This window comes from Callionymus lyra, chromosome 11 (assembly GCF_982586985.1).
Source record: "Callionymus lyra chromosome 11, fCalLyr1.hap1.1, whole genome shotgun sequence".
NCBI lineage: Eukaryota > Metazoa > Chordata > Actinopteri > Syngnathiformes > Callionymidae > Callionymus > Callionymus lyra.
This window is the reverse complement of record NC_141828.1, coordinates 25727854-25749243: the sequence shown is the minus strand read 5'-3', so window position 1 is coordinate 25749243 and position 21390 is coordinate 25727854. Positions and strand designations below refer to the sequence as shown.

The window sequence follows — 21390 nt, the reverse complement described above, 5'->3', positions numbered from 1 at the left end:
GATCCGTTGTAACATCTAACGGCAGAGGAGCCTGTTGCTGCGGATATTCTTCTGAGCAGCCATAGTGTCACTGGTGTCGAGGGTTATTTGAAGGCCCTGCATGAGAGCATCCATCCTTTCCTCCAGCACTGCTCCCAGAGTCCACACTCATCACAGACACGCATTTCTTGATCAGCCTGTCCAGCCGGCTGCTCGAGGTCAACACACGACCCCAAAGAACACAGCATTAGCTACAACATCAATGGACCGTCCATTTACTACGACCGGCTGATGGGAGTGACTCCTGTGAAAGTCAATGTTTGTCTCAATGATCTCCGAAAGTTAATGATTATTATTTTAACATGTATATGAATGTTTATTCTTTTTTGTGAACTTATGTTTGCAGGTCAATCCCAGACCAACTTTTGCTCGACCAAACTTTGTTTCCCGTTTAATAGTTTGATCAATGTAAGTAAGTAAGTAAGTAATATTTATTTATATAGCGCTTTTCGAGACCAGGGTCACAAAGCGCTTAAGAACAATGTAGAACAATGAAGCATGATAGCATATAAAATGAACTATAAAGTTGTATTTTACTCTATATAATCTCAAGACTCTTTACAAATGGTACATTAATCAGACAAAATACAGTGTAAAAAAGCATTTATTCTTGAGAATGCATCAACTTCAGAGTATAAAACATTTAATTCACGTAAATACACACTTTATATAAAATTTAAAATAGGCTCAGTAAAGCAAACATTAATTTCTAGGATCATTAAAAGATAAAAATGTTTCAGTTCAAACTGACGCTTGCGCTGTAGTGGAGTCAGTTCACAAAACAGAACAAAACATCCCAGAATAAATCATAAAAATCTAGTATTTTAATCAATGCAATGCAATTTCAAACCAGAATGTAGTTGTCATACGAAAGCTGCTTCAATTGAGTGATGCTGTCTGAAAAACAAATCAAATAAAAATGATTAAACTACAGTGGAATAGAAGCAAAACATGCAACACCAGCATTCATTTTTATTCATTCAATTCAAAATATTATTTTATATTAATTAATATATTTTCTTTCTCACCAAGGACCCATTGCTCCGACAAGATCCTGCTCCCCTCAGGCCTTCTGCCGCTGTGCTTCCCGATACAGATACCTGCCTGGCGGACAGATTTACAGACGGTTCCCCCACAGAGCTGGATGAGTTCCACCAAACTCTTGGCAGGAGGCTGCGACTGCGGGGACACAAACATGGCTGGCTGGCTGTGGAACAAGTCTTGTTGATGCTCTCCGGCAGACATGTGCCTCTGAAGGCGACAGATCTGTGAGGGAAACACAGACTGTGAGCATCGACTGTTTACATTAAAAAACAATTTCAAATGAAATGCCTGCATTAGACACCAGTCATACCATATATATATATATATATATATATATACTATTATATTACTATTTTTTTTAATCTCATCTTGTCATTAACATCAGTTCCCGTTTATTTGTAAGTTTGTAATTTAAGTAATACATTTTCCACTGTAATCAAACAGTTTCCATTTATACTTGAATACACATTCAATAAACATTCACTCTACTGAATTTTGGCCTGATTCTGACATCTACTGATGCCCCCTGGGTAAACTTAAGTGGTACTTAAATAGACAGACTGACCAGGAGGGCGTTCAGTCAGCAGCACAACTCACGGGTGGTCTGGATCACATATAGCCTAAATATTGTTTCAGGGTGAATATTAATGCGTCGTGGGTCACTGAGGGCTGCTCGCTGAGCTCAGCTTCTCGGAATAATTGGGGAGAAAAGTCTCACACGTTCAGTGAACCTTCTCTGAAGTGACTCAGTTGAAAGAATGTTCATTGTAAGAGTCACTGGCCATTTGGTGACACGCTCGGAAATGTCAATGCAACTACGACATGCCGAGGAAAGACAATGGATCATTCTTGAAATCCATATTCTCTGGTTCTTATATTCTCTTAAATGTTAGCATCTCTATAGGTCAACATACCAACATGAACATTAATGTACTTTTATTTTGAGACAACCTTCTGGTGGGCCACATAAAATTACCTGGCGGGCCAGATTTGGATGGGTCCTACCTGCCTGCCCATCAATCCATCTATGAATTTGGTTTCAAGAGATTCCAGTTATGTTTTACAAAGGTTTATTCCGGACGGATCCGAGGATAAAGAAACACTTTTGGAAGAAATTCCACAACATGACCTGAACGCAGCTGCTTCAGTGACACTGTCAGGTCCTTTCTTACGGCTCAGGACTGTAAAGAAAACGAGGGATAATCAAGGCAGGTGAAGCTGTTTGAGGAACCGCTTATTTCTGGCTCTGCTGAGTGAAGTGCTAAACTCCCTCCACGGGTCAGTTGCAGCACTGAATGGGACCATCTGCGCTCTTCCGAGTTGAATAGCAGGAAACCAGCTTTAAATTAGCGTTTGCAAATGTTCTCACAGGTTTCACTTTGTGTCGTCTAATGGTCGGGTCGGAGGGTTCGGAGGCAAGTTCACGTTAACATTAACCCACATTGTGTGCTTTTCAGGGGAACTTTCAAAACGACATGGAAGCCGAGGCGACGTGAGGAAAACAGCAATGAGTCACCGGCTCAGGGTAAAAAGAACAAAACAGGAATATGACAAAACAACACCCAGTAAAACAGTACTTTATACCTTTTCATCATTTGGACCATTGTTGTCCATTTGGGTAAATGTATTCTTTTCATCATTTTTCTACAATTTTGAAAACAGAAATGATTCAGACTGACTTTGGAATTCCAGAGCTGTAAATATACACATGATGAAGTAAATGAAAACAACACACATTAATACACATCTTGTCTACACAGACAAAGAGCATTTCAAGTATTAAAGTTTTTTTTATCGTCATTTCATGTTTCTTTCATAGACCAGACCTAAAATGTAATAACTTAATTTTTTTTTATTCTCATGACATAAGAATGTATTTTGAATAATTTATGGAAGATGTTACTAGTGTTTATAATCAAGCTTTGCAATATGGTTTATTAATTATTAATTTCCTAAGCTTTGGAACGATCTTCCTCTCTCTTTGCGCTTGATGGATCTACTGACTCCTTTAAGAAACATCTTAAGACGTTTTTATTTGTTCAGGCTTTTCCTTGATTTTCTGGAACTCCTGTTGTGTTATCAGTTTTATCTTGATCTTTAAAATATATACTTTATTGAGTATTGTTTTGATTCTTTAAGCGCTTTGTGACCCTGGTCTGGAAAAGCGCTATACAAATAAAATTTACTTACTTACTTAATTATCATTAGTATTGGAGGTAAATAACTATTACGGTATTTAAAAACATTTATTTGACACTAACACTAAAAGAGAATACTGCATAAAAGTATAAATGACTTTGAATATTACACAATAAGTATATATAATATAGTTGAAAATAGTTTAATTGTAGTTTAAATGTTTTGGATTAAAGTTGAAAATGGTTTGATTACAGTTGAAAATTGTTTGATTCTAGTCAGAAATAGTTTGATTACAGTTGAAAATTGTTGGATTACAGTTAAGAATTGCTTGATTCTAGTTGAAATGGTTGGATTACAGAGGAAAATTGTAGAATTACAGTTGAAAATGGTAGGATTATGGTTAAAAATGGTTTGATTCTAGTCGAAAATGGTTTGATTATAGTTTCAAATTGTTTGATTATAGTTGATGATTTTTTGATTATAGTTGATGATTTTTTGATTATAGTTGAAAATTGTTATAGTTCAAAATGTTAGTGTTAAAGTTTACCAAGATTATATTATGAGAATGTATTATAATATTTTTGTGTTCATAATGCATTTAACAAAAGACCTTCACAGCTTCATATTCATATTCAAATCAGTCTTCTCGTCAATTTCCTTTCGCTATAAGTAAACCAATACAATTCGACATGATAAGGAAGTTCTGCTCTGTTTTGTTTTTTCTCCGTTTTTAATTAAACTGATCTGTCAGACAATGCCAGCCTGACAGAATCTTGTTAACACCAGAATGACTCATCTAAATATGAGCAGATTTTTGTTTCTCTTCCAGGTAGATTTTACATCCAGGCGACCAGATTTCATAATCCTGGCCTCATTGTCTCTGCCTCATCGTCCCAAACTCGGACTAATAGAACACAATGAAAATTCCAACCAGTGGAAGTTTTAATGAGCGTGGTTACTTGTGCACGGTGTCTCTGCAGCAATGTTTATTAAGCCAGGATATTTCCAAACAACAGGTTCTTCCTCTTAGTAATGTTCTTTAAATATGCTGTATTTCCCTTTATACAGTAACACATTACATCAGCCAACTTCCTGTCATTCTTAAGGCATTTCTATTGAACACATTTCTGCAAGTACATTTTTCAAAGAATGAAAAAGAAACGGGTAAAAAAAAACATCACTCAGATAGAGATGAACAATTTCAGAATATTATCGTCAGGTTGCTAAAAGCGACAAGTGTACGAGCAATAGTGTACTAGATGGATGGCATTCCTGCTTTAAATGGACAAAACATCCTCTTTGGGTCTTCCTGTCGAGCCCACCTGCACAACGCTCCCCACAGTGACATAAATAAAAAGTCTTCCGCCGACAAACTAGAGAGTAGCTGCAGAACTGCTCGTTTGGCTTTGAATGTCACTTCCTGAGCAAGAAGATGAAGAAAATCAGAATCGGACTAGTGGCTGTTTATCACAGAAAGTGGGACTTAATTAGTCAATAAAGTTAGTTATAAAGATTAAACTTGACTAATTATTTGACATGCCTCAAAATCAAGTTAGAGGGCCAAATACAGCTCACCAGGTCATTGTATGTGTCCCACTGGATGGTTTTACCCAAGTAGATCAATGTTCATGTCGATAGCGTGAACTATAATGACATAAGTGTTTAAGATTAGATAAGGAACAGAGATTATCGAAGAGAAAAGCTGACGTTGAAGTGTTAAAAAAACAAGGCCCTCGTGTGATTGAGTTAGAGCCTGAATTAATTGATCAAATTCACACAATCGCAATTCAATATTTTTAAGATCACGATGCATCGGTTTCACACAAGGGTTCTTCGCAAACAATGGTCCACAATTTATATACTTTGTGTTCTATTGATCATTACTGTCTAAAAAGATGTTTTATGTAGACAAGTATGTTATCGTCTCTGAAGTAACATTAGCCTGTGACATCAGGAAACGTGTTTCAGTCAAGTATACTTAAAAAATAAACCTGTAAACTAGTGAACAAACTCTACACGTTTATACCTGAAGGTCGGTCCGAGCATATAATAAAATGTACCCAGTTCTGGACTAAAAGCTTCACATCAACGTGGCTTTTTCAGATAAAATCCACGATACCCATCCAATAACCAGAAGCCATGGTTGAGAGATGTATACGCAAATTAAAATCAACAGAAAGATTTAACCAACGTTCAAAAAGGCAACTCAGGTTATTTTTGATGCTGTGAAAATATTTTCGGTGGATGAAGTTGTACAGCTGCATCCTGATTAGATGTTCAACAAGAGGAGGAAGCCAAACACGTGGCGGTTGTAGAGGATATCGTGGAAGATGTGTAGTGTGCGTCTGCCTCCGTGTTGTGGGTTTGTGTGTGTGTGTGTGTTGAGAGAGGCCTCCGTTCGACTGCTTCATTGAAGGAGGAGGGGTCTCTACTGTGCAAACGAAGCCAGAGGTGGGGGGACCAGGGCAGCCAGAACAAGTGACCAGAAGCGAACACTCACTGGCACCGCTGACCCGCTGGAATAACACACTACCTCACAAAGCCGATGGCACATTCTCCTCCTCCCACCAAGAGGTGATAAAAGGAACCCGAGACACCTCTGGAGGCCTTTCTGGAGGTGACACCGTTGGGATAAACGATTGAGACCCGACTTGACGAGAGGACAATGTTGAAAGTGGACTTGTTGGTGTTAAGCATCTGTGTGGGGCTGGGCTCGGGGTACAAGAAGGATTCCGACGGGAAGCGAAAGTTTCAGATCCAGAACGGTCCCTGCAGCTACACCTTTCTCCTGCCAGAGCAGGATGGCTGCCAAACTTCCTTCGATAATCCGCCTCAGAGGGATGCTGGGATGGACACGGATGCAGCTCAGAGGTTAGAACAACTGGAGATGATCATGGAGAACAACACGCAGTGGCTGCTGAAGGTATGTACTCACATCCTTACAACTCATCTTCAAAGATACCTGAGCTTGATAGAAGCCACGATAACTTTACTAGTCCTACGTTGAATCCCATAATTTATAACAATGTTTTAGACTTAATCCTGGTTTAAGTTGAACATGCTCCTAAGTTATTCATACAAATATAAGCACTAACAATAAAACCACCTAATTTAAAACATTTTCATTGTATTATCCCTAAGAGGTCGGATGTATAAAACATGAAAAATACAGAAATCTTCCAGTCAGACATTTTTTTCTTAAAAAAATATATATTTTACTACTTTTAATGCTATGTACTAATTGAGTATGTATCAATCATCAATGCTTCTTCAGATTCAATCGAACTTGACGAGAGAAGAAGAAAAAGTCTTGGATCTATTCTAGGCTAAAGAAAACACCTGAAATTGTTTGATTTTAGCCCATACTTCGTTTGATTACAGTTGAAAATTGTTAAATTACAGTTGAAAATTGTTTTTATTATTGTTTGATTATAGTTGAAAATTCTTTGATTATAGTTGAAAATTGTTTTTATTATTGTTTGATTATAGTTGAAAATAGTTTTTATTATTGTTTGATTATAGTTGAAATTGTTTGATTATAGTTGAAAATTGATTGATTATAGTTGAAAATTGTTTGATTATAGTTGAAAATTGATTGATTATAGTTGAAAATTGATTGATTATAGTTGAAAATTGTTTGATTATAGTAGAATATTGTGTGTTTAAAGTTTAAATTAGTTTGATTACATTACAAAATTGTCGGATTTCAGTTACTTTGGTCGATTACGCTTGAAAATGTTTGACTATAAAAACTCTATGTTTGTGTATGCGAGTGATGTATGAAAAACCACAATGTGTTTTAATCAAAGTGTATGATAACTTTAAAAACTCAAAAATGTACTGAAACTTAAATAAAATATCTTGTTTCTATTACCTAATAAATATATTTTACATTAGAGTATCGACTGTCTTCTTCTATTTAAGCGATCAGTTGTAGGACACTGAGCTGAGCCACTTTTTCAACCCGATTACGTGTTTATATTTTACATTATAATAAAATAAAGGTTAAATTTTTTTTTTGAAAAGATAACATCCAGGATTTTACTGGTCAGATGATTCATGCTAGCAACAAGTGGCAGCTCATGTAGGGCTGAATCAATTAAAGGGAAATAAAATGCCAAACAAACAAGTATGATGCGTCTTTGTGTTAAATTGCTCCGAAAATTGATTAGAGTAGAAGCCTGGAGAGAAGGAATACTTTCCTTTAGGGGCTTTAAGGGCGGGTTTCAAACTTCTTTTTTGAAATCCTTCACAGCTTATTAGGAGCAGTTTACTGAAAGCAGCTATAGACGACACCGACGCCTAACAGCTTGCTCGCACAATTTCAAGTGTGGAAATACAAAGCGAGCCCCGACCTGTTGCACGGGAACGTTTAGAGGACCTTCTTTTCTTTGAAGCTCATCATGAACCCTCCACTCAATTACTACAAGCACCAACACAAAGACTCCTTAGATGAAGACGGCGTGTTTACAAAGCAAGAGAACTGCTGCAGATAACAAATGTCTTTTTGTGCATTTAGAACATGTTTTTATTTATATGCAAATTATAATTTAAATAGGAGTGTCAACGTCTGCACGTGTAAACAGTTGGGTTTCGTAAAAAAGATCAATAACCATTTTCAATTTTTTCTTTTCTCCTCCTTATTTCTCACTAATATATACATACCTGCAAAAGGAGTGTTTTCATCATGTGATGTAGAACTTAGACAGGGGTTATACTACATTCAGTTACGAAGTCATACTACCGTCACTTGAATAGTAATACTACCGTCACTTACGTAGTACTGCCACAAGAATGGTGGAGTATTTTTACAAGAAATACGGAGTAATGCTACGAGAATCGCGGAGTAATACTACAGTCACTTGCGGAGGGGTTTAAACTGAGACAGAGTTTGGTGATATAGTGCAACTGAGATAGAAAGACGGCATATATGAGAACATAAACATCCTTTGTGTTACCGGTTATGCTTTGGTTAAACATGTAGATAAATTGGGGAACGTTAACATCAAAATAAGAGGTACTAAAAACATTATTTGTCGGTTTGGTCCTGCTTTATTAAAGGTTTACCTCACAATTATAATAAACGATAACATAATTCACAGTTTACAAGGACAAATGATAGAGAAATTGCTCACATGATAACCATAAATGAAAAGACATACAAAACGATCACAGAAATAATAAAAATACATTTTAAAAAGCCCCTTTTTACTCTCTAAAATATCTCTTTATCAAATGATGTTTTATTGTAGTTTCTCAAATATTTCTAAGGCAAAATGCTCCTGATTTAAAGGAAAAAAAGCCCTTTGCTGAAGTGTATGAAAGACATTCATCAACAAAAAGAAGTATGAATCAAAGAGCCCCGAAGAGGGAGTACGAGTTGAAATTTAAAAATACATTCTTAAGAAACAATTTTTTTTTTTTCCACAAGTAAGAGCTCAAGGTTAAGCACTTCGCCATCTAAAAAATATCCGAGTTCTTTCTCCCACCCTGAGTCTCAAATAAAAATACCTGTGAAAAAACAAAATTTTTAATTGGTTCTCAGTAACAACCTCCTGCTTTTGTTCAGGAGTTCAGATCCTGAGAGAATGGAAATAGCTTTCTTTAACCCGTTTTAAGAAATAAATCTGAATGAAAAGGCTATTCTTCTTAAATTATCACAACAAATGTATTCAGCCCTGGGGGTTGTTTCTAAATCAATCATGAAGAAAACAAACTGATTTTTCAACATTGCTATAATGTCAAGAGGACCGACACAAGCTCCATGAGCCATCAGGTAGAAGTTTGGAAGTCATTACTTTATAAAGTTTGTCTGAAATCTGGCGAACGAGAGGTTATGAGAGCGAAGTCCATGATGACGTAATAATGGCCTCCTCGAGCCAGCTGTAATCACACCCTGCTTTGTTTAAACAATGAGTCCCTTAGAGTTGGAGACTGCGATTAATGATGCACACTGACAAACAAGTCACAGTAGAGTGGGCGTGGTCATGGCAAACAAGATTTAATCTCAGAAACAGTGATGTCAGGGGGCTTATTATTATTTTCTAATGTAAGTATTTCAATGGGAAGAAAGTTTTGTTTCAACAGACACATACTAATGAGTACAATTGAGGTCCAACATTATTTACCTTTAAGTCCTTTACATTCTTTTTTCATCATTGTTTGTCAAGGATTAAATTGACATGGAATTGATTCAACTTTTATGATATCTATTTAACGTCCATCTCTGGTATTGTTCATCTAAACGCATAAATTATTCATTTCTGAGCTCTTCCTGTTCAAATGGAAAGGACACAAATATGCAACACAAACTTGTGGGATAACAATAGTGTCATGACTGTCAAAAACAATTTGTTGTCACGCTCCAGCGTGAATGATGCAGACAATTATTTTGAAAGGATGTTGTGAAGGTTGACGGTGTAAACAGCTGATTAGATCCGTCAGCGAGACATCCTGCTGCTCCTCATTTATAAGAGCGTCAAAGAACAACTCTGACGTCAATGGAGCGAGTCAAGCTAATTGGTGCTTTTCCAATCAATGACAACAACAACATGCAATATATTAATAGCTAAAAAGAACATTTAACTTAAGTAAACAAGCGTAAATAATAATGCAAATTGATGGGTAAAACTGTAATTCCTGCACAGGTTATAATCAAGGATGTGATTTCTCACTCAACACTTCCATCCTGTTTACAAGTGCAGTGACCTGATTGCCACTCAGGAACACTGCAGGAAATCACTTAATGATGGCTGTCGGTTTAAATTTGGCACTACTGTAAGCTACACAAAAAAACTCTAGTTATTTTTGGGGTGTCCTTATCCCCTACATGATTCCATTTATATCCAAATATTAGCCTTAATTTATTATTTTAGTTTTGTACTCAAAAAGGTTCCTAAAGTTGCCTTTTTCTAGGGATGTGAATTGGCAAGATTCTGTTGATACGATACGATATATTGTGTTACTTTTAAAAGCAAGGATATATTTGTGGTATTGTCGATTACTTGAATTTACAGACCACATGACCCTTGAAAAATTACTGCTTTCATTTGTTAAATATGTCCAAACATGCTGGAGTCCACTGTATCCTCTTGTCCTCAGTCATTGCATTGATCTTGCAGAATTTCATTGTCCCATTAGCTGCAGAACTCGAAAATGACCGCTGGGAAATTAATTGCAACATAAAAATAAACAAATGCAATGAATCATTAAAATGAAACCTTTTTGCAGTTGTTAACTATTACGCCACAATGCTCCCACATGCTTTTCAAATGTCGCACAATTAGAGAATGTCCTTGTTGTTGTTATTATTCACTTTGAAACCGTTTTCCCCACAGATGGAGAATTACATACAAGAGAATATGAAGCATGAAATGGTCCAATTCCAAAACAGCGTTGTTCAAAACCACACGGCTACTATGATCGAAATTGGAACCAACCTGCTAAGTCAAACGGCTGAGCAAACGAGAAAGCTGACCAATGTGGAGTCTCAGGTAAGCTCCACTACAAACAGACTCTGTGTTATTGAGGGCAAAAAAAACTTTATTGTGACTAGACGTCAATGACCTTATGTGAGACAACTGTGCAGCATTTCCTGTTATTAGCGCACTGGTATTCCCACAGAGCGGGTTCACTTCGTCACAATCAGACATCCGTCTGCACACCAATGGAGACACACGACCAGAATCCACGTAAACAACCTGCTTTTTGCTGACTTCAGTTCCTCCAAACTGGAAAATAAAGACAAGGTCCTCAACCCTAGAACTGAGTTGAATATGTCCATCTATGAAAACACATGTTTGTTCTCTCCATTATGAACACATCCATGGAATGTCCATGTGTCCGGAAAGCTTTTTTTTCCCCATTTTTGAGCTCTCAGAGTTCACTTGTGGTATCCGATTTTTTCAATGAAGTAACTTAAGATGTAACATATTCAAAATGTTATCATAAGATGAAGTGTTTTGTCTTTCTCTGACATTCCTTTTTGTTTTTCATACCACATTAGACACTGAAATATTTCCCACCCAAATGGAACCTTCTTAAACTGAACAATTACGAATTGTTTTTACGTTCATGAACAGGGTTTTTATTTATATTGATTCACTAAATGAGGGATAGATCACTTGACTCTAGTGACTTGACTAAGTGAATCATTTGACTCATTTGGGTCATTAAATCACAACATTTCATAACTATAATCATCCTTCACACCAAAACAGCTGTTTTGATTGACAGTGAATGAAATCTTTTACTGCAAAACATCTTCTGGTGTAAGTCCTGGCTTAGTGTCAGAAAAGTGACTGCCCTGAATGTCAATCAAGCGTCGGGATGGATCATAGGCTGATTTCTACCTTTGATCAACCGGTAGATAACCGTTGATTTTAACAGTATATAATGATGATAAAAGTAACTTCTCTTTCAGGTCATAACTCAAACGACTCGACTTGAGCGGAAACTTCTGGAGAACTCTTTGTCCAACAACCAAATAGAAAAACAACTGATTGTCCAAACAAATGACATAAATAAGCTTATGGGAAAAAATAGGTGAGAACATGTAAAACATGTCTTAAAATGAAAGCTTCTCACCCTCATCTCCTGCTCCTGTTAGCTTCTTAGAGAAGAAGGTGGAGGAGCTGGAGAAGCAAAAGCAAGTTGACCTGAGGATGCTACGAGAAGAGAAGGACCAGCTTCAGGCTCTGATCCTGAAACAGACAGCCATTATCGGGGAATTGGAGCAACAGATGCTTAAGGTCTCCTCAAACAACACTGTCCTGCAGCACCAGCATCAGGAGCTTCTGGACACCGTCAACCTTCTGGTTCACACCATATCAAGCAGCGGGGTGAGAGGTAGGCTAGTTCACGCTGGGCTATATTTAGCTTGTGGTTGAGCGACAATTGACATTATAACCTGCGGTCACAACAAAACTCCAACTATACAATAAAAATACTAGGAGCTGCTCAGGTCACTATTATCAACAGGGTTGTAGAGAGGGGTCACGCCCCCTTATACACGTTGACTTTGCAAATTCAAATAAATGTTGTTAATTTACACAAGTGGAAATAAAATTGTTACTACTTCAAAGATTTAATTTAATGCATGGGGTTTTAGAATGCATCTCCCACAATAAACAAGGGACCAAGTGTCTCCATTTGATGATTCTGCAGCAGGACGATACCAATATTTGACTCGTTTAAGTGCATGTTTGCTGGTTAAACTGCCATCTCAGTATAGTGTGTATAGAGTGTTTATTTATCAATACGTTTCCGGCTTGCATGCTGTTGCAGAAAATATTTTTATTCATTTAAAATATGGACTGTAGGTTTACTATTGTCAACAGAATCCAAAACCGTCACTATGATGCAGGACACTCCGACCACGTATGCAGACTGTGCCGCTGTCTTCAAAGCAGGAAACACCCAAAGTGGCGTTTATACCCTCACATTTCCAAACACCACAGAAGAAGCCAAGGTAAGGAGACGTTGGTGTGAAGACATGTATGGATCGTGATGTTGGAATGAAGCTATTGTTGTATAATCTGGGTGAATCAATGTCACTACAGACTGTGGTGTTCAAACACTCTTACGCCAGGGAAGGAAGATTGATTAAAAAAGTTCTTTGACCTCCATTAATGAAGTGCATACTTGAGTAGGAACCAAGATCCCCCGAGAAACTTTTCAACCGCACAGACATCTGCTTCAATTATTCGCCCCGGCTAACATTTATTCTTCTCAGATTAGAAAAGAAAGCTTTGTCAACCTACAAATGAGCAGCGACTTGTAATGGAACATTGATGGAAAGTTATTAACTGGGACGCTTGTCCTTCTCTTAGGTGTTCTGTGACATGGAGACGGAAGGCGGTGGATGGACTGTGATACAAAAGCGCTTTGATGGCAATGTTGACTTTCACCGTACGTGGCAGGAGTATAAAAAGGTAAGAGGCAATGAAGGAATTCTGTCTTTGAGGAAGTAAAGTCATGGAGATTTCACCATGTTTGCCAGAGTTCATTTGTTAGCTTTACTATAGAAGGGTAACTCAAATGGTCACTCTTTTATTCTTTAATGCTGATTTTTAGTTGAAAAAACATTCACAAGTAAAACCAAGACATTAAATGAATTTCCTCCCATTCATCCCTGCTGAAAAGACAATTGATGTTATATAAAGAGCATTAATGATCCTACAGAGATCTTCTTGGGCTCAAAATGCCTAATCATATCGTTTTCGGTCTTGTTGTTGGCCAACTACTCCCTTACTACTCCTTTATTATTAGTGGTATTATAAGTGGGAATTAAATCGACAAGGGTAATAAACTTTCAAACGATATAAGATTCATTTCCTAGACGCATTGGTAAAGAAAATAAATAATTTCTAAAGAAGAAAATTCCCAACTTTTTGTGTTGTGTTTACATCCATTGTTTTGTTTCATCAATATTTCAATAGCAGAGAGTCCAGACAGGAAAACAAATTCAGTAAGCATAGATTCCACTCAAATGTTAAAAGAAAGTATTGTGTCTCTCTGCAGGGATTCGGGGAGCTGCTGGGTGAACATTGGTTTGGAAATGAATTCGTCTCCAGGATGACGAGCCATCAGGCCTTCAGATTGAGGATTCAGTTGAGCGACTGGGAAGGAAACGCTGCATTCTCACAATACGACCAGTTCTCTCTCGACAGCGAAGCTCAGAATTACAGGTTAGTAGTTCTACATGCATAACACACATTATTCTAGCAGGGAGAGTGCTGCACAGGGCAAATAAAATAGTATGTGTAAATAAGAAGTTAAAGGTGATGCCTCACGTCTTCATAATCATACTGAACTAATTACAAATGAGAGCACGTTGTTTTTACAGAAAAAGTAAAAAACATCATACACTACTGATAAAAAACCTGCACATCAATGTCCTTCTGATATAAGTAAAACATTAGCATGTCTTAGCATGAGATTTGACTCGTCTTTGTATTTATGCATTTTCATCAAAATTGGGTGTGACATCCAAGGAGCATTTAAGTCAAACATTGATGTGAGCATCTTATGTGTGCACATTATGAATGTATATCTAACACATGGCAGGAAGACATGACATGTATACTGCGTACATAACACCCATAAATTATCACATGACACACCTAATGTGCATATTATTATATATGCATTTTTCAATTGTACATTTATTATTCAATTATAATATGTCATGTGATCATTTTATGTGTAACAAAATAGTTAATAATAAATATTATAACAGAAAATTTACTTCACACTTTTAAATAGTAATAATTTATAGTCAATGAAAATAGAAAAGTATAAATAAGAGGCAGAATTTTTTATTATAGTTCGAAATGGTTTTATTACGGTCCAAAATTGTTTGATTACAGTTGAAAATGTTGGATTATATTTAGGAATCGTTAGGTTACAGTTGAAAATTGTTTTATTACAGTTGAAAATTGTTTTATTACAGTTGAAAATTGTTTTATTACAGTTGAAAATTGTTTTATTACAGTTGACAATTGTTTGATTTTAAATAGTTTGATTATAGTTGAAAAAAGTTTAATTATATTTGAACATTGTTTTATTATAGTTGATTTTTTTTCATTCTAGATGAAAGTTCTATGATTGCATGCGAGTGATGTATAGAAAAACAAAATGTGATGTACCAATGTCAAAAAAACGAATTTAGTGAAACTTATAATAAGAACAACATAAGATTGAAATAAATAAAAAATATAATAATTATTACCACCTTTCTCATCGTGTAGCTCTTCCTCTTTGCAAACTGAGGTATCAAACTTTAAAATGAGAGATGTTCTCATTATCGTTTTCCTCTGTGTAGGATACATCTGAAAGGCTTCAGCGGCACAGCCGGCAAAATCAGCAGCATTGGTCAACCAGGAAGTGATTTCAGTAGCAAGGATGCAGACAATGACAAATGTGTTTGCAAGTGTTCACAACTGACAACCGGAGGTAAGAAAAACTTTTTGTTTGAAATATGTACGTCCAATTGTTCTCACCAGGAAAACACGATCATTCCTGTTTGATGGCCATTTGCAGTGGAACAAATTCCCACCCAACTAAAATCTTTCTTGGCACTTCCTCCAAAAATCTTAAAGGGCATTTTAAGGGCTCTTGTTCTTTTGTGGCCAGGTCAAGGAGCACAATTAGCTCAGAGTTAATCACAATCAACCCATTTGGGAATTTATCCCCGAACAACTGCTGACATTAATAGCCTGGGAAAAGAGCCTTTCCCGCTCTCTTCATACAGCTCAACAGTCCTCCTCCGTTCCTTTGCAAGTAACTGTGGTGCCAACACTTTGGTCCGCCCTCTGTCTCAGGGTCTATCAAGGAAGCATGAAAGCAAGAAATTCCCAACTGTATCCCTTTTTTCCCCATGAGGTAGAAACTCACACAGAAGCAAGTATGCTACCTAGTACTAATATACTACTTTTACAATTGACTCAAAAAACTTGATTCACTGTACGTGGTGGTAAATAGGCCAAGATTATATCACCCATCTAGGAAAGATGCAACTGAAATGAAAACTTGAGACTTCTTCTTGAGTCATTCTGACAAATTACTGGAAATTGAGGACGTAATTGAAAAAGCTACTTTGTTCTCATGATGATATATCGTGAAATACAGAGAATTAAAGGATTTCACTTGACAGATTTAATGACACCAAAGAAAAAAGAAAAAAATAGTACCTGTCAACACTGGTGTTCTAGATGGGAGTCAACCTGTTGTGAACACAATTGCTCACACTTCCTGCTGATAAACCCCTGTTTTATTTTATTTATTCACCCAAAAGGGCGTTTAGTTTTCACTGAAAGTGATGCGATAGCTGATAACCCAGATGCTTCACCAGCTTTTATGCACTTTAAATCAAATCACCCAGACAAACTTATTTTTCCCTCAAAGGCAAATCAATCATGAGAAACTGGTAGATCAGGGTTAGATTCTAGATTCTATTTTATCTGCATAATGCTTTGGTGCTGATGCTGATAGCATCGTTTAGACAGGAAATTAAAAGAAAATAAAACTGTTTGGTGAATTCAAAATAAAACAACATTTGCAGACGTGAAGTGAAAACCATGTCGGGTAACTACATCTTGATTTCATCAAGGAAAAGAATAAAGTATTTAAAGAAATAATTGGTGGAAAAAATGGCTACTTTGAAGAAACAAGACTACAAAACATGTTTTAAGTCGTTTAAAATGTGTTAGTTGATTACATAATTCCAAATGTGTTCATTCAATGTTTTGATGTCTTCAGTAACAATTTACAGTCTAAACTGTCATGAAAGTAAGGTGAACACATTGAATTAAAGGGTGTTACCAAACCTTTGGCCTGTACATCTGAAGCAACTCCAATGAGAATCTTTGAGATATGCTGGAGAAGGCGTTAGACACTAACCGGACGCAATAAAAACTCTCGCTGACTCAATGGGACAATGAATGGAATCAGTGTTGAGCCTGAAGGTGTTCATTGAACTATAGTTTAAAAAGCGCCAAAACAATAATGGGGAAATGCTGCCCTGATGTAAACCCTGGTCGGGAGAAGATGTCCTCAAACTGGATGAAGACGCCCAAACCACCGTTGAAGACGTCTCATATTGAACAAGTGACATTATGCCTCTGGCTGGTTTACACAAAATTGTTTGAACCTTGTCTAACTGGTGTAGCAACGACACACTTCTCTCGTCTGATAACCGAGCTGTCATGCTTCTGAAGTCTAGATGCAGCATGAGTTAGGACATGTGTTGACTTGGTTCCAACATGCTTTTCTTCATGTTGACCAGAATCCCCAATTGCGTTATAAGACTAGAGCAGTTTGATCCTGCACTTCTTGTCAAGAGGAAGCAAGGATCAACCAATCTTCCAAATATGTCAATATTTGCGTAGATATTTTCGGTGGCGAGGAATGATCACCACTTGAAAATAATGCATCTGTCAGATTTGCAACATCCAATCGTCTGGTCTGACACAACATTCAAAATGGTCCTTGCGCTACATAAGAATTTAAAAGATGCAGATCCAGGATTGGTCTCATCCCGCCTTATTTCTTTGGAACCAGGAAGTACTAAAAAGAAACCGTTCTCCATCTCTGAGCCATAAATGCGCATGATGGCTCCTATCTGGAGAAGATCTAACAGTTGTCGTTGTTTTTAATATCCCATTGTAAGAAGGTGGTTGACGGCAGACTTGCAACACGCAACCCCTTTCTTAACATTCCGTCGATCCATGTGGACAGTGGGCCGCATAGACTCACAAAGGACAGGTGGAAATCGGTCAGTGACGGAGAAAACTGTGACACAAGTGTGTGAGTGATGGGCACTCTCGTCCCTCTCGCTGTATGGAGGTACACACTGGGGGCCCCCGACGAAAAGGGCTGGTTCGGTGCTAAAGATGGCAACAATTCAATGGCTGATCCCACAGAATAATAAATGTAACATCCGTAGAGGTGTTACCAATACTTACTGATATCTTCTCTCTCATGTGTTGAAAAATTACCACATGATATTTCTCTTTCTCGTCTCGGGTGTGCTGGTCGAGAAGAGTGTGTAGAGTCATGATTTTCTCAGGTGGAAGCACCTGGGATAACGGTGGTGATGTCAGAATTAGCATTAGCCGTTGCTGAAGCTACTGTAAATACTGTTGCAGAGGAAATCGCTGTCAGTCTCCCCTTAAGTGTTAACATAATAATGGGTTCAGAAGTGGATACAGACTATCATGAAACACCACCATAGACTTTACGACCTTTGTTTTGAGCACCGTCTAAATGCACCAGGTGCTGATCGAGTCAGACCACCACCCTGGACCCGACACTGGGTCTGGTGGTGGGTCGGGTTCGGCTGGTTCATCCGATGTTGGCGAGGGCTGTCCCGTCCTCCGGGGTCCTCTCTGGGTCCTGGGTCTACACGTCACTCACGGTCACGCCGATCCTGGAAAGGCAAGCATCTGGTGGACATGGAAGGTGGTGCTGGGTGACGGCGTGGACGGAAATGCTCGGCCAGCTGTTCCGACCTCTTCCGGGCATCTTCCAGAAAATCGGGAATCGCCCGGATTTCATTCCCTAACAGGAGATCGTCTGAAAGAGATGCACTGAGGAGAGTGCGGTGGTCTTGCTGACTCATGTGGTGGTCCAGTCCCACTCGTCCGGGAGGGACTGATCTCCTGGAGCCCAAAGTGATGTGTTCGGTACCAGGCATAGTCTGACAGCATCCTACAGGGGTTGTAGACCTTTGGACCAGTCAAAGCCCTACACCATACAAGTGGCAGCAGTACCTTTTCCCGCCAGTGGCGCAACTGTCGTCTTCTCCCCAAACTTCCAGAGATCGTCAATCTTAGGAGATGCGACCACAGGTTTAAATTTAGGTGTTTAGGCCTTTAACCAGGCGTGTGCTTCCTTGCCACAAGTGATGTCCAAGTTCGGTTCGGAGGTGGGGTTGCAGGTGGGTGCCAACAACCCAATCCGAGCAGAAAATAGGAGGGCAAGTCGCCGACCTGGAAACGGTGGTCGCCCGAGGCTCCTGTGGTTGAGCTTGGAGCTTGAGTTTCCTCAAACAGAGACTCAGGGTCCTCCAACTCATAGATGTGACGGTTGTCCTCCTCCTTATACTCAGCTGCTGGGGGCAAAACCTTCGAGCAGGTGTTCCTTGCCCAGGCAGAAGAAGCAGGAGCCATTGAGGTCAAATTCTGCCAGCATAGCGACAAGGATGGTAAAAAAAGATCACTGAGTCGATCGCTGAATTGTAAATTCGAGTGAAAAAGGGAGACGAATGGAGGGAGCAGAGGGCCTACACAGGGGGCGGACCCTTCCCCCCAGTTGGCCCGGAGAGTAGATTAAATTTATTCAGGTGCAGAGGCGTAAGCCTCAAAGAATAAACCAATAGCGAAGCCCGTAAAAGGGCGGAGCATGTACGTAATAGATTGTTAAACTTTTAATTAGTTCACAGAGAAAATGAACTTTCCCAACACTGAATGGAATTAAGACTGAACAAATGGATTCAGATGTGTGATTTTCTGACACAGTAATTCATTAAATAAATTCCCCAGAGCTTGGCTGTTACTCAACAGTGTGAAATGAAGCAGATAAAATAGGATTTAACACTGGAATCCCAGAGACCCCTATGGTTTTGCGTGTTTAAACTCTGCGTGTTTAATCTGGTTTCCTCACACAGTCCAAAAAGACACACGGGTTGATTGAGAACGTTAAGTTGTCTGTAAGTGTTTTCAAGATAACGCCATCATTACAACAACAGCAACACAATCATGAACAATACACGTGTCAAGAGATAAAGCTGGTGACCAGATACAGAAAACATGCAACCTCAATTCTCAGACTATACCTTCGGGACTCTTGTGCATCACATCTAGTCAGAAAAGACCCATAATTTAATTACATTCTCTTGGAAAGAGATTACAATCTTAAAGCACTTTGGGTTAAACAGCAGAAGGCTATTCAAGCAGAGTCTAAGCTCAGTTCAATGATCACATAGAAAGAAGAAAAGGGACAAAAGGTGATCGTTTCCTTGACAACAATCTACAGTACCGTGAGAGACGAACCGCGGAGAAAAGGGTGTCACTTTGACAACAGGTGATCCAATTAGAATGACAACTTAATGACTGAATGGGGGATAACAAGGTGCATGAATGCACACAGAAGTGCACCACAATGATTTTCCAACACTGTTAGTCAAGAAAACACTACCTCTCTGCATTACGACCAAACACGATAATGTCGATTACTTATGCACCATGTGTTTTCGCCTTCCAGGATGGTGGTTTGACGCATGTGGTCCCTCCAATTTGAACGGAATATATTACCAACAGGGACAAAACTCCAATCGCTTTAACGGCATCAAGTGGTACTACTGGAAAGGTTCCGGCTACTCACTGAAGACCACCATAATGATGATCAGACCTGCAGACTACACGAGCTAACAATGATAGCAGGAAATCAAGATGATGGTTAAAAGTACAAAAATGTCAAGATTGTATCTCCACATCTTTCTGTCTTCAAAGATAACAATACAGTGTAATAAAAATATCATTTGGCAATGTAATTTAAATTATTCATTTGATCCCATAATTATTGACAATTTGGGGAAAAGATTTAATGGTACAAATTGGCAGCAGACAGTTTGTGTTGAATGTCTACAATGTACATGAGAGCGTGTTCATATATTTATGTGGAGAACTAATTTAATTTTCACCTCATCACTAATTTGAGTCGCATGTAAACTGTCATGAAGTTTTATTATTCTTACTGTTGCAGAAAACATGATCTTATTTATCCTTCAGGTTGTTGGTTGATGTTGAACTGATTGAGTAATAAAACAATATTTCAGAAATACCTTTGGACATTTTTTTACAGTGATTTTGACTTTACACCATGTCACACAAATACTTTTCTTGGTATTCACTGCCTGAAGAAGAGAGACTCGTGAATGAGAACAAGGTAACTTCAACATTCTCACAGGATGCTTGAGGAAAATGAAAACGGGGGATGATAAGAAGCCAGTTTCCGACCTTTATTCTTTTGAGACAAAGTGCTAAAGATGGAAGTAATACATCTATGATTTTAAATACACATGTTAACAAATGTTCGATTCTACTGAAAATTCTTCAATGATCCCCAAAACCAGATTCTGTGTCCACCCACCCGTTTAAGCAGACGGCTCACAGAACCAAATGTTGATTTTCTCATTAGTTGTTTTTGAGGTGTTGACAATTTTTCAGCACGTAGCTACTTCTCAAACAATCAAATTAACATTATCCAGCTAGTAAAAATATATATATATATATATATATTTATATACATTGATATGCACAATGTATTTTCATAAACACATGAGCCAATATTGCACAACACAAATACATTTTATTCATTTCCTATTCATATACATTTTTGTCATGACCTGAATTTACTCTGTTAACTCAACTGAATGATTCATTTAAATAAATAATTCACAACATTTCATGAATTAAATCATCTTCCAAACAAAAAATGTCAAAAAGCGCTGATCCAATTAAATCTTTTAGAAGATATTTTAGAGAGAGCAGCACATTAATTCATTTTCAACTTCATCAATTACATCAGCTGTACCTTCACAAACATGGTTCTCTGCGAGTGTGTAGTGTTAATAAAGTTGTAAATGTACCAATATTAACATAATAA

General features: G+C 37.9%; 2 protein-coding genes across 2 annotated transcripts in view; one reads left to right on the top strand and one right to left on the bottom strand.

Annotated features, from left to right (window-relative positions):
- Nucleotides 1-625: 625 nt before the first annotated feature.
- Nucleotides 626-21390, bottom strand: part of mcph1 (microcephalin 1) — a 33220-nt gene continuing 12455 nt past the window's right edge. Inside the window, exons 14-15 of the mRNA XM_087802970.1 lie at nucleotides 1068-1305; nucleotides 626-936 (exon numbers count right to left, since the gene is read on the bottom strand). Coding sequence (XP_087659096.1) covers nucleotides 884-936; nucleotides 1068-1305 — 291 coding nt within the window. The 3' untranslated portion in view covers nucleotides 626-883. The remainder of the gene's footprint in view (nucleotides 937-1067; nucleotides 1306-21390) is intronic.
- Nucleotides 5195-20502, top strand: angpt2a (angiopoietin 2a). Its single transcript, XM_087802930.1, has 9 exons — nucleotides 5195-6145; nucleotides 10560-10715; nucleotides 11645-11766; nucleotides 11831-12069; nucleotides 12561-12691; nucleotides 13053-13154; nucleotides 13744-13910; nucleotides 15047-15177; nucleotides 19987-20502. Exons 1-9 carry the CDS (start codon nucleotides 5888-5890, stop codon nucleotides 20151-20153), a joined length of 1473 nt encoding a protein of 490 aa, XP_087659056.1. The 5' UTR covers nucleotides 5195-5887; the 3' UTR covers nucleotides 20154-20502.

Excerpts from the sequence above, each read along its gene's own strand:
- angpt2a (XM_087802930.1), top strand. The coding sequence starts at position 5,888 with ATGTTGAAAGTGGACTTGTTGGTGTTAAGCATCTGTGTGGGGCTGGGC. Across the intron at positions 10,716-11,644 it reads TGACCAATGTGGAGTCTCAG|GTCATAACTCAAACGACTCG; the intron begins GTAAGCTCCACT and ends CTTCTCTTTCAG. Across the intron at positions 13,155-13,743 it reads CGTGGCAGGAGTATAAAAAG|GGATTCGGGGAGCTGCTGGG; the intron begins GTAAGAGGCAAT and ends GTCTCTCTGCAG.